Source organism: Diaphorina citri, unplaced genomic scaffold (genome assembly GCF_000475195.1).
Source record: "Diaphorina citri unplaced genomic scaffold, Diaci psyllid genome assembly version 1.1 scaffold68, whole genome shotgun sequence".
Taxonomy (NCBI): Eukaryota; Metazoa; Arthropoda; class Insecta; order Hemiptera; family Psyllidae; genus Diaphorina; species Diaphorina citri.
In genome coordinates this window covers 51364-64573 of record NW_007377505.1, presented here as the reverse complement: position 1 = coordinate 64573, position 13210 = coordinate 51364, and the positions used below count along the sequence as shown (strand labels likewise).

General features: G+C 37.7%; 1 protein-coding gene across 1 annotated transcript in view; it reads right to left on the bottom strand.

Annotated features, from left to right (window-relative positions):
• Window positions 1-6198: 6198 nt before the first annotated feature.
• Window positions 6199-13210, bottom strand: part of LOC103519926 (protein PF14_0175) — a 33725-nt gene continuing 26713 nt past the window's right edge. The window contains exon 3 of the mRNA XM_008485017.3: window positions 6199-9879. Within this exon, the coding sequence (XP_008483239.2) occupies window positions 7162-9879 (2718 nt within the window). The 3' untranslated portion in view covers window positions 6199-7161. The remainder of the gene's footprint in view (window positions 9880-13210) is intronic.

Sequence of the window (13210 nt, the reverse complement as noted above, 5' to 3'; positions counted from 1 at the left end):
TTCCAAGTGTTCATGTTGAAGTATTTGATGACACTGATAGTAGGGATCACCTCCAGTTTCTGGATTTGGTCACCAAAAACTCTGACGAGTTGGAAGGAATTCTTCTACAAGCTGAAACCCAACTCAACACAACCGTCTCGCAATGAGGCATACGTGTAAATAGTCTGAACCCACAGGTTCTGTGTAACATACCTGTATATCTTGTCCATATGTATCATATCACATAACTGTGCAATATTCTGTAAAGCTGTACATAACTTAGTGTATAGAATTTAGTAACTTTTTAACTTGTGACAACATTGACTTGATTTTCTTTTGACAAAAAATGAGCACCACGTGAGTTCCTCAGTACGAACAAAGAACGAAATTATATCCAGTAGGCTAGGTATCATACTGAATATTAAAATAAATTATGTTTAAATATCTTCATCAGCTACATTTGCATACTGTTAAAGCTGTACATAACTTAGTGTATAGAATTTAGTAACTTTTTAACTTGTGACAACATTGACTTGATTTTCTTTTGACAAAAAATGAGGCACCACGTGAGTTCCTCAGTACGAACAAAGAACGAAATTATATCCAGTAGGCTAGGTATCATACTGAATATTAAGATTATGTTTAAATATCTTCATCAGCTACATTTGCATACTGCGCTGATACATATTGAAATTTAAATACGAGAGTGTAAAGTTTCCAATGTACCTTAAAGTTACATAAAAGATCCATGGTATCATATTGTCCGTAATGTAATGTCTAAATCTTGGCACAGGGTTTGCATATAAAACCAGTTCATTATGTCTTCGCTATAATGAATGTCAAAATTCGTATGTCCTGCATACACTTCGTGCAGGGCCGTTTACAGCTTAATCGGACCCCAATGCCTAACTCTAACAATGGAAGGGTCCATTTTTTTTAAAAAAAACAAAAACACCAAAATAAGTACATACTAGTAGTCGTGTTTTATGCTATATCTCCGGGGTTCCTTCAAGAGCCTGGAGCCGGGGCAAATTGGACCCGATGGACCCCCCTGTGGACGGCCCTGATCTTGTGTTATCTTTGTTGATTGGTTTCGTACTCTTAATTTCATTAGCTTTAATTTAAAATGTCATCTATCTATGTACTTAAGTACCTATTTCTATGTATACTGGTATCATATGTATGTACTTTAGTATTATTCCCTGAAAGAAGAGATGCTGATGATGCGTTCGCGGATGACCACTTCCAAGAAATCTACTTACCGGATCGTACGTCTGCTTGTATGGTATAAGCTTGTCACCTGCGTTTGCTTCCGTCCCACCGTCATGCTTCAGTCAGATCTTCATGCGCGCCCTCTTCACGCCAGCGTCTTGGCACCTGCAGCTGTGATGTTCGTCCGTCTTACATTGTCGATTCGTTCCCCGTAGAGGACCATCATTGTCCACATCAACCTGTTGTGTCGCCCCCTGACGCTAACATTCGTGAGTCTAGAGTTCCGGATATGCAGAAGCAGCCACCGCCACACGTGTCTACTACCTCCCAGGTCATACCCGAATCCAATAATTATCTAGGACTAGGGCTAGGATCTCGTAGCGTAGGAAACTTACCTAAGATAAATTTGAAAACTTTTTCTGGTAACCTGGCTGATTTTCAGGAATTCTGGGATACATTTCATTATCTTCTTCATAACAGACCTGATCTTAGAAACGTTCAAAAGCTAACCTACCTCAAATCGGTTCTTTGTGGAAAACCAGCCAAGTTACTGAGTTCTGTTCGTTTAACAGATGATAACTATTGTGTAGCCATTCAAATCCTGAAAGCCCATTACGATATTCCTGGGCTAGTGGTTACGAAGTTGTACGATAACTTGATAGCTTTGAAACCTGCATCTGATAAGATTTCAGACATGCACTCGTTCTAGGTATTTAGAACTTGAGATACGGTTGAAATTGTTAGAAAATCAGAATTGCAATTTAGAACCCGAAGTTCTAAAGAATCATCTCTTCAAAATGTTGTCCTCTGATTTACAGCAGGAATTGGTAAAAGAGCATGGGGTTAAGATAACCGTGAAACATTGTTTGCGATCTCTTGAATAAAGAGGTAATTTTGCATCGAACTCTTGGTGCACTAAAAAATGACAATCCGTACGCGCATAGGGATGTAACTGTGCCTACGAGCAAATATCCGAGTCATAATGATTCTATGAACAGAGATAGGAAACCCGTCTCTACTTCCTCTTCTTTGGTTTCATATTCGAATAAAGTTGGTAACGTACCGCACGATGTCCCTTCACAGTGTGTATTCTGTGACAGTCCCGGTCACAAGACTTGGGAATGCGACAAGTACGTTACTTGTGAGGACAGACGGCAACGTATGTCTGGCCGCTGTTTTTCATGTATGGCCACAAATCATAGGTTTGGCGAATTGTGGAAGAAAACCTATTACCAATGTATTTATTGCAAGGTAAAGGGTCATCATAATTGTGCGATATGTCCAAAGCAGTTCACTTCTCAGACGGTTCGATCATATCGTTCAAAATCTGTGAATAATAATGGACGTTTAATCCGTTCCAAACAGTCTGGAGTTCTAACTGTTTCGCTCGCTCAGAACCCATTTGTGATAAATTACATAAGATCTGATAATGTGTGAATTGATAGTCAGTCCTTATTAAAGTAATTATTCCTTGATGTCAATGAGTATAATATAGAAAATGAATTGTTGATAAGTATCTAAGTAGGTGCACGCTTGCTGAGTTTGAAAAAAAAATGTACTTTGTGTTTAACCATCTCATCTCTTCAATATGAGCGAAGATAAAAACTAAAAGGTATCATCAGGACATCTTTATTCCCCCATTAATATAGCTTGCGGTTTGAAAGTATTAAAACAAATAACTAGGGTACTCTTATCTGTTCACTCGATTGGAAGAAGGTTGGCTTCGGGTTGAAACGACTTTTGTGTCATCAGGAGTCTGTGATAATGATAACTTGTGGTTTGGTATCAGCTAACAGCTTGTAGGTGTGTAGACTGTAGAGCGATGATGCTGAGGTCCATTTCTATAAAAGTATAGAGAACGTTGGGCTTCTCACTGCTCGTACTGCAAAAATTGTCCAATTACGTGAGAAGTGCATAAACATATTTGAAGAAGTGAATTGCTGATTTCGAGATTCCTTCTTAATCTTAACACCCCTTTTATCTATCTATGAAAAATAGGCATAGTAGTAGCCTACTGCTGGAGTAAAGGGACTTTTCAGTCCTATGTGAGCAGTATAAATAAGCACTATTATTATTATCGTCCCAAAATCGAAGAATAGTAGTAGCCTACTGCTGGAGTAAAAGGACTTTTCAGTCCTATGTGAGCAGTATAAATAAGCACTATTATTATTATCGTCCCAAAAAAAAACACATGTATTTTTTTGTTAAGAGGTTTGACAGAGGGAACTGTAACTGCTATGGTCTTATCGTCCCAAAATCAAGAGAGAAGGAATTTTTTTAAAGAGGTTTAACAGAGGGAACTGTAACTGCTATGGTCTTATCGTCCCGAAATCGAAGAGAGAAGGAAGAGAGGGATAGGAGAAAGCCAGCCGTTCCGAGAACGAACATTATCCCATCAGGATAAAATCCGCCCCGGGCGGGAATCGAACCATTTTAAAGAGGTTTGACAGAGGGAACTGTAACTGCTATGGTCTTATCGTCCCGAAATCGAAGAGAGAAGGAAGCCAGGTGGAAGAAAGTTGACAGAGGGAACTGTAACTGCTATGGTCTTATCGTCCCGAAATCGAAGAGAGAAGGAAGACAGGATAGGAGAAAGCGATTATCGTCCCGAAATCGAAGAGAGAAGGAAGACAGGATAGGAGAAAGCCTGCCGACAGAGGGAACTGTAACTGCTATGGTCTTATCGTCCCGAAATCGAAGAGAGAAGGAAGACAGGATAGGAACACAGAGGGAACTGTAACTGCTATGGTCTTATCGTCCCGAAATCGAAGAGAGAAGGAAGACAGGATAGGAGAAAGCCAGGGGGAACTGTAACTGCTATGGTCTTATCGTCCCGAAATCGAAGAGAGAAGGAAGACAGGATAGGAGAAAGCCAGCCGTTCCGGTCTTATCGTCCCGAAATCGAAGAGAGAAGGAAGACAGGATAGGAGAAAGCCAGCCGTTTCGAGAACGAACATTATCCCATCAGGATAAAATCCGTCCCGGGCGGGAATCGAACCCGCGGCCTAGCGCTTACAAGGCAGACGCGCCACCCGAACATTATCCCATCAGGATAAAATCCGCCCCGGGCGGGAATCGAACCCGCGGCCTAGCGCTTACAAGGCAGACGCAGTATCCCATCAGGATAAAATCCGCCCCGGGCGGGAATCGAACCCGCGGCCTAGCGCTTACAAGGCAGACGCGCTACCAAGCAAGCTAACTAGGCTGGCGCTCTCTTCTTTTTTTTCTTCACATATACACGCACACCCATCAACATCCACAATTCCCGACAGAACCTTTAGTTCATGTCAATTGCGGGCGGGAATCGAACCCGCGGCCTAGCGCTTACAAGGCAGACGCGCTACCAAGCAAGCTAACTAGGCTGGCGCTCTCTTCTTTTTTTCTTCACATATACACGCACACCCATCAACATCCACAATTCCCGACAGAACCTTTAGTTCATGTCAATTCCCGATTTGGTGATCTGCCTAGTTGCTTGTTTCTTGTAAGGTCGCTATACTTGTGGACTAGAATGACTGTATCATCAATGATTTCCATGTCATAGCTATCAGGTGTTTGTTACCTATTGGACAGTTTATCCAGGGCACGGATTAGATCCATGTCAATTAAGAGTATGGCACTTGAATGAAAAGGACGTTGTACCATACCAGTTACAATTTATTACTATTACTACTTGATATCCAAATGAAAATAAGTACATACATCAGTAAAATGGGTTTCTTCAAATTAAATTGATTCCAAGGGCAAGGCAATGCCTAAACCCTTGACAAAGGGAGTGTGCCTGAAGGCATGTGATGTGTTCTAATCCACTCGACCCCAAAATACAATATCTAAATAAGTACTTACTTAGGCACTCAAATTTATTGCATCTTTTTTTAAAATAGGTAAGTACTTTCCACGCATTCCTAAATAGACCTTGGGGCCAAAACTTACAAAACTCCATTGTGTATATCATTTTGTTTCAAAATCTTCCATTATTGAATTTTAGTCCTTTTTCAGTCAAAGGAGAAGTTCGTTTATCTATCATTACATTACGGATTGCATTCCTAAATAGACCTTGGGGCCAAAACTTACAAAACTCCATTGTGTATATCATTTTGTTTCAAAATCTTCCATTATTGAATTTTAGCCCTTTTTCAGTCAAAGGAGAAGTTCGTTTATCTATCATTACGGATTGCCATTATTGAATTTTAGTCCTTTTTCAGTCAAAGGAGAAGTTCGTTTATCTATCATTACATTACGGATTGCTTCTTCTTCTTCTTCTTCTTTTTCTTCTTCTTCCTCTTCTATCTAATGAGGTCTAATCTATCTGTGTTATAAAACATTCTATTTCTTTCCAAAGTAATTGGAGAGGAATTTTAATTCTCGGCACATGGTTTGGGAGATATCTTGCCATCAGATCTTCGTACAATGTTTCTGATGGTTCTCATTTCAAATCCAAGTATTTCCTGATGTTTATATGATAGTTTACGTATAGTTCTTATTTCATTTAATGTTTGTGATGGTTCTCTGAACGCATCTAATCTAATAAATGTTGTAATGGAATATCATCTCAGAGAATTCATAGAGTAATTATTCAGATAACATCAATCGGGGAGGTCTGAACGCATCTAATCTAATAAATGTTGTAATGGAATATCATCTCAGAGAATTCATAGAGTAATTATTCAGATAACATCAATCGGGGAATCTTCTCTTTTCTATTGTATTTTCGAAGTCTAAACAAGCCAAGGTTTTTGTTTAAGATTGTTTAGAACACACACGGCGCGATAGATAAAACTATAGTTCAGAATTTCAAGACTTCACACAATAGTCATAATATCCTGCATGTTGTTTATCTGGAATCGTTTTTCCTGGTCTGAAATAGATATGGTACCTAATTAATATGGTGCCTTGGTGCCTACTTTTATCAATGTCAGTTTAAGTAATGAACAAATTGCTAAATTGCTATCAGCAGAGTTGCTATCATTCTAGGCTAGAGATGGGAGATGGGTAGGTCATGTGTTATGTGTGTCAAACATGCAATTCGAATATGTAGGTGATGTGCGAATATTACTTTTTCTGTTTTCAAGGTTTCAATATTTGTAATTTAGCAGTTTTGTAAGAAATATACTGTATTCTATCTACGTATATTGGTCTGTATTGAAGAGGGAAATGGACAAATTCAAGCGACCTGTTTATTTAAAATCGAATTGACGTTTTATTGATAAATCGATTATATTGATAAATTTATGAATGACTACTCTAGTTACTTTGTAGACACGGAGCTACGCTGCGCTGCTAAGTATACCTATGTAAATTCATTTCTCTACATTAACATAATGTTAATACAGTTAATATAGGTACGTATGGATATTTGAATATGAACGTTAAAGAAATTAAACTGCTGTTCATGCAAAATGGGCAAACTCAAGGTGAATCAACACAGTTTGCTGACATGGCAAGATGGCGACATCCACTAATAAATCATTGGAGACACGTGCTGTTTTAAATTTCCAATTTCCTCAACATACCTTATAAGACAAAATTACGCATTAGGTCGATACAGATTTAACCCTTAATATGAATAGATGGACACAAATATACAATAGGTATACATACATAATAATATAAAGGTACTAATAATGAACTAATGTACATTTCTGAATCCAAGCAAATACACGAAGACTTTCTGCTGATGGATTATTTCACGTAAGAACATAAAGGCTGTACAGTTGTTTGACTAATGAAAAACTATCTATCTTTCACACGAGTCATTTAATCCTAACTTTGGTAATCTGTCTGTGAAAAAGAAAATTGTTCTCTTAGAGGAAAATACACACAAGCAGAAAAGAGGGTTGTGAATGCAGGGTTTAAAAATTCAGAGCAGAACACATCAAAACTATCAAAAAGTCATTAGAACATGGAAAAAATTAACAAAAACAATTGGCAAATTAAAAAACAATATAGGCAATCTAGAAACAAAACAATTCAAGAGAAGAATATGCAAGCGAGTGAAATGAATGCAAGCAACGTCACAATATGAAGTCCACGTGCATACAGGATGTAAAGTGCGAGCAAAACAAAGATGATAGCAATCATATTGTAACTGGTACCTTCAGGTCGTGTCAATCCTGCGCACATGTTCGTCAAACTCAACGCTTTCACCGGTGACTCCGGTAGAGAGCGCCTCCTGCGCACCGGTGTCAGGTCACGACATTGGTTGGAACTTTTGGAAGACCCTTCGGAACAAAGGTCCAAATTGGAGGAACTAGAGGAGCTGCAACATTTGCCGAATCCGTTGGAAGGTTTGGTTTGAACTGGTGTTGGTGGATCCGATAGTTTCTCCAAATGAGGCGATTTCAGTTTGCCATTCGATCCAGAAACGTTTTCGCTACTCTTGGATCTACTAATTTCTTTATCACAGGTTTTGATGGTTTCTAAATTTTCTACTTTGTTTTCTTCGTCGTTATTGTTTGTTTCTTTCGTAACAGGTGTGACTTCTGTAACTTCTTCGACTGTTTCTTTTTCAAGTACTGGATCATCCGAAGTAGATTCTTCTTTGACTAAATTATCTACATTTCTGTCTTTATCGTCTGTTATTTCGTTATTGGGATTCGTGGGTGAATCATTCTTAGAACTAAGATTTGTTTCGGGGATATCCTCTTGTCGAATGATTTCGTTCGAAACGAGATTTTCAGTTTCATCAGATTGGGCATTACTAGTTTCTTCAACGAGTTCAGGTTTTTGGACTTGTTCGTCTGGAGATTGATACAATGTTTTCAAACTATCTGATTTGGTTTCTGTGTTTAGAGCTGTATCCAGGGTTTTCTCTAACTCAAGCGAGTATTTGTCTTTGTTGTTATTTAAGAAACTTTTTTGGTTATCCTCATTAATGGAATCATTATCTAGACTTGATATGCTTTTATTTTCTAAAATTTCAATTTGCATGTCAATAGGTAAGTTTTCTATCTCAGAATCAGTACCACCTTCGTCAACATTATCTTTGCTATGAGGATTAAAAATATGCTGAACTTCAGAATTAAAACTACTATCACTTTCATATTTCAAATCCTTGATTTCAGATATCTTGATACCAACCGTGTTTACTGTTTTACCGTTTTGGAAGTAATTATTAATTAGGTCCATATCTTGAGAGTTAAGTCCTTCGTCAGATATTTCTGATATTGCAACTTCATTGTCAGATGTTACTGTACTTTCTAAATCTTCAGAGGGAATGTTTTTCATCTGCAACGATACAAATGGCTCGTTATCATCTTCCAATGAAAACTTATTTGTATCTATTTGCTTCATGTGTATTTCTTTATTTTTGTTAAAAGTAGATTGATTATTTTCAAAAACGTTGTGATCCTGATTTTTGACACCATCATTTCTAAAAGGTACATTGTCGTATTCTGATGAAATACTAGTTTGTTTTGAATACCTATTACTTTCATTATCACCAGTGCGTTTTCTTTCTGATTTAGATGATTCCCGGATTGTTTTGTCTTCGCTACAATGCCCTTTTTCAAACTGTTGAACAATATTTCCTACTTTCATGAAATTATTGAAATCTAATTTTTCATAAATGTTAGTTTCATGTGGAATATCTAAATCATCAAAGTTTGGAACTTCTTCATGGTTAGTTTCAGTTTGGAGTCTATCAGGATCATCAGTTGACTTTGGTATGTTGTCATATTCACTCTCCATCGATACAGTTTGTACACTTTTTAGAATTGAGTGTTTGTTCATTTTTCTATCTCCCTCGCTGTTTTCAATTTTTTTTGTAATCGCATTGTCATCATCCAAGGTGATGGGGAATTGGTTTAGTTTAATGGATTTATGTTGGACTACTGTGGTTGTTAGTTGCTTCAATTTTTTATTGATTTGTTCACTTGTCTCCGTAGTTTCCTTTGCTAGAATTTCCAATAGTTCATCTTCTCTGCTTAATGGATTGGATTTTTCTTCGGATATTTGCTCACTAATAGTTTCACTAATAAAATCAGCACTTTGACTTGAGGCATTTTTATCTTTTTGATTGTCTGATTGTGAGGTATCACTTACTGAAGTTTCTTCTTGAGTATCTTCACTTTTTGAGTTATTAAAGTCTTCTGATTGATTTCTCTTCTTGAGGGTATCAATAGTTCGATCCATATTTGATTTATAGTCGTAGTAATCATTCGCAGTAACTACCGAGTTATTGTTTGATTCTCTGAATTTTTTAATTTTCTTTTTGGGTTTTATTATTTCTTTAACTTCTTCAACATCATTTTTTTCCAAAAACATTTTTCGGATATTTTCGAATTTACTCACAAATGGATTTTCCTTGTCGGTATTATTGATTTTTGGGCTTTTCATGGAGTTATTTTTGGATGAATCTATTGACTTTTCACCCAACCAACCATTGCCATTTGTTTTACATGGACTAGAATCAATTTGATTTTTTATATTATTGAAATTATTTTTAAAGTCTACTTCTTCGAATGTTTTGGGTTTAAAATTGTCTTTTTTTGATTTATTCGCGATAAACTTTTTTCGTATATTATTGACTTCTGGTGATATATCAAAATCATCAGACAACATTTTCTTAAATGGATTTGACTTGTCCACAGGTTCTTTACCATTGGAATTGGGGATAACGAACTTTTTTCTTAAATTTTCAACTTCAGAACTAATGTTCAGTTCTTCGTTGGGCTCTTTGAGCAATTGGTCATTGTTATTCCTAATAATGTTGTCAACTTTCTTATTTGCATTCGAAGATAATGGGTTTTCTATTCTGTGATCCGTCAAGTCGTATATTATTTTTTTACCATGTCCGATTTGATAGGTAAAAGTATACTATGCTGTGCATCACATGTACTGGAAGTATCTACTTGTTACCTCGAAGTATGTACGTATTTTTATAGCAAGTACATGCAGTTCAGCCAGCCTAGTTAGCTTGGACGGTAGCGCATCTGCTTTGTAAACATCTTTTAATTGATTCAGAATTTTAAATTGAATATTTTAAACTGGGATTAGTTGAAGCATATTGAACCCGAACCACATAATGCATGGGTCCAAAAATCTACATATTTTGTTTTTAATAATCCTAAAAAAAAGAGTATGTTATTTTTATCTGAATTTTTAATTATGTATGTAATAGCTCATTAGATCGGTTTGGGAGGTAACACCCTTAGGTATCTTGAATCCAGAAGCTATATTGGATGATCCCATTCTCACACAGTTGACGGGCTCGAAATTTAAGGTGTGGATGCTGCCCATTGGAATCCGCTGATATCATAGATTGATGATAACACAAATCGAACGCTTTGGAACAATCAATTAATGGGATAGGACCGAATTAATTGCTGCCATTGATTGATAAACGCATTAAAGATGCGGAGGTATAGGCATGGCTCGGTCTGGTATTAGTCATTTATCATTTTTTAATCATCAGGATTAATAAATAAGAGAAAAAGAGTTAGATTAACCCGTACATTACGTTTTGCCACTCTCTGTAGTGACTTTGAAAAATTTAGTGAAGTGAATTTGAACTCCATGAGTTTTTATATGCCTTGATTATTCTCGTTTCCTTCAAGCTTTTCTTACCTAGAAGAACTAATAAGTCTGATATATTAATAAGTCTGATTTCCTGTTAAGACAGTATGTCTTAACAGGAAATCAGAGAAAGTTTTGCAAATATGTGCTTAACTTTGAGAAAATCTTATCTCTAAAACATTGTAAATCTCCTTTTCCTTTAAAAGTTGCTCCCTCCAGAGTTCCAATATAGTACCTACTTTACTACAGGTCATCAGTACGATAACTTGAGAGTCTTCATACACAAAGAATATGGTTTATAACTAGTTTCCCATATGTTAAACTGGACGGGTTAACGCACAGACTGGGCATGCTTTGACTCCCAGGCTGGTTCGGCCCATCGTACTAATCTCCGTATGGGGTCTCCGAGTAATAAAATCACTTAGAAATAAATTCTATAATGGCAAATCAAATTTAAATAATGTATCTACACAAGCGTCAAAGATATCTATCATGGTTCGTTGGTTGGCTCACAAGGAATAGTAAAGAATCAAGCTAGACATTTGTTAAGATCTTCGTATCTTAAATCCTTCAAAAGCTATTAGCCTCCCTGAGCAAGCTCGTACTGTTTCTGCCTATTCTTCATATACTTCTAAGCTCTTGTTCTTTTCTTCTTCCGCCTTGACTCTCTAATCTGTTTTAATGGATCTCAATTAGTTTGCAATTATCTGAACATTCTGGGGCGCACCTTAATAAAATTTTGAACGGATCAGTGGTATCCGAAGTTTCCTTTGATAATGCATTGGGAGCCGTCAATGTCGTGAATATCAATAGTTTCCTGTTCAAGAAGTCAATAATTTAATTTAGTATAATCTGATTGAAGTTCTTTGATGTCAAAGCATATTTCTCTGGTTCCAATTGATCTGAATTGACTGTCATTCTTTGTGAGTATTTAGCCGATTTCTAATCCATATTTCGTTCTCTTCTGTTTCAGGTGACATATTGACAGGTGTCTGCTACGTGGGTATCTGGAACCGTCAAGCCCTGTGGGATTTCGTCATCATCCCGCTCAGTATCTACCTCATCCTGGGCCTTGTGTTTCTCTTCACGGGTTTCATCTCGTTGCTGCGGATTCGCACCATTATGAAACACGACGGCACCAAGACTGACAAGTTGGAGAAGTTGATGATTCGCATCTGTATCTTCAGCGTCCTGTACACAGTGCCTGCTGTTCTAGTCATTGTCTGCTACCTGTATGAGTTTGTCTATATTGACTACTGGATGCTCACCTGGCATGTGGACATGTGCAGTGGTACCTCTTCCGTGTCCTCCCTGTCCAAACCCATGACGTCATCCTATAACAACATCTACTCCATACCTTGTCCGATGGGGCTCTCTAATCTGTTTTAATGGATCTCAATTAGTTTGCAATTATCTGAACATTCTGGGGCGCACCTTAATAAAATTTTGAACGGATCAGCGGTATCCGAAGTTTCCTTTGATAATGCATTGGGAGCCGTCAATGTCGTGAATATCAATAGTTTCCTATTCAAGAATTCAGTCTGATCGGATGGGAGTTCTATGATGTCAAAGCATAGGTATATCTCTCTCGTTTCAATTGATCTGAATTGATTTGTGCTTCCAACACAACCGTCTCGCAATGTAAAGCCTTTCACGACAGCCCCCTTAAGGGGTCCAGTCCTGGGGTCAGACCCCCCTTAAGGAGGACGGGGCCGGGGCAAATGAAACCCCTGTGAACCGGCCCTAGGTCTTATACTCTATTGAATATTGATAGTAGCGTTGACCGTTATGTTATTCTGAAGGCAGTAATGTTCTGATGTGATGATATGCAACTAGCACAATAGTTCTATCTTCTATTACACTGTGGTGAAATATCAGGTACATATCTCCTATCAGTATTGTATGTTCATGAGGATATTGTGTCTGGAATGGTATGTTACCTATCTTATGGAGTGTTATGCTATGTATAAAGCCACCTATGTGTTCATGAGAGCAGTTTTTCAGTTAATTTGCCTAACTGGTGCAGTTACTGCCTACCTAGGCAGTAGTCAAGACGCTCGCCTGGTGTAAATAATATGCACAGATTGCGGCCTCATCAGGAATGTATCTCCTTGGGAGATAAATTTATTATCATTATTCTTCATATTAGACCTCTCACCAGCCAGCCTAGTCTTGGTTGGTAGCGCGTCTGCTTAGTAAGCGCTGGGCCGCGGGTTCAATTCCCACCCGGGGTGGATTTTATCCAGAAGGATAATGTTCGTTCTCGGAAGGGCTGACTTTCACCTATCCTGTCTTCCTTCTCTCTTCGATTTCGGGACAATAAAACCTTAGCAGTTACAGTTCTCTCTATCAAACCTATTAGAAAAAAAAGACCTCTCACTACTGTTAAGAATACATAGAGCTACACTACAATGCAGTATATCCCACGACTGCATGGGTGGGATTTCCTGAGATTGTCCTCATTTTAGCTAAATTTCCTTTAGAATGAGCTATTCATTCTTCA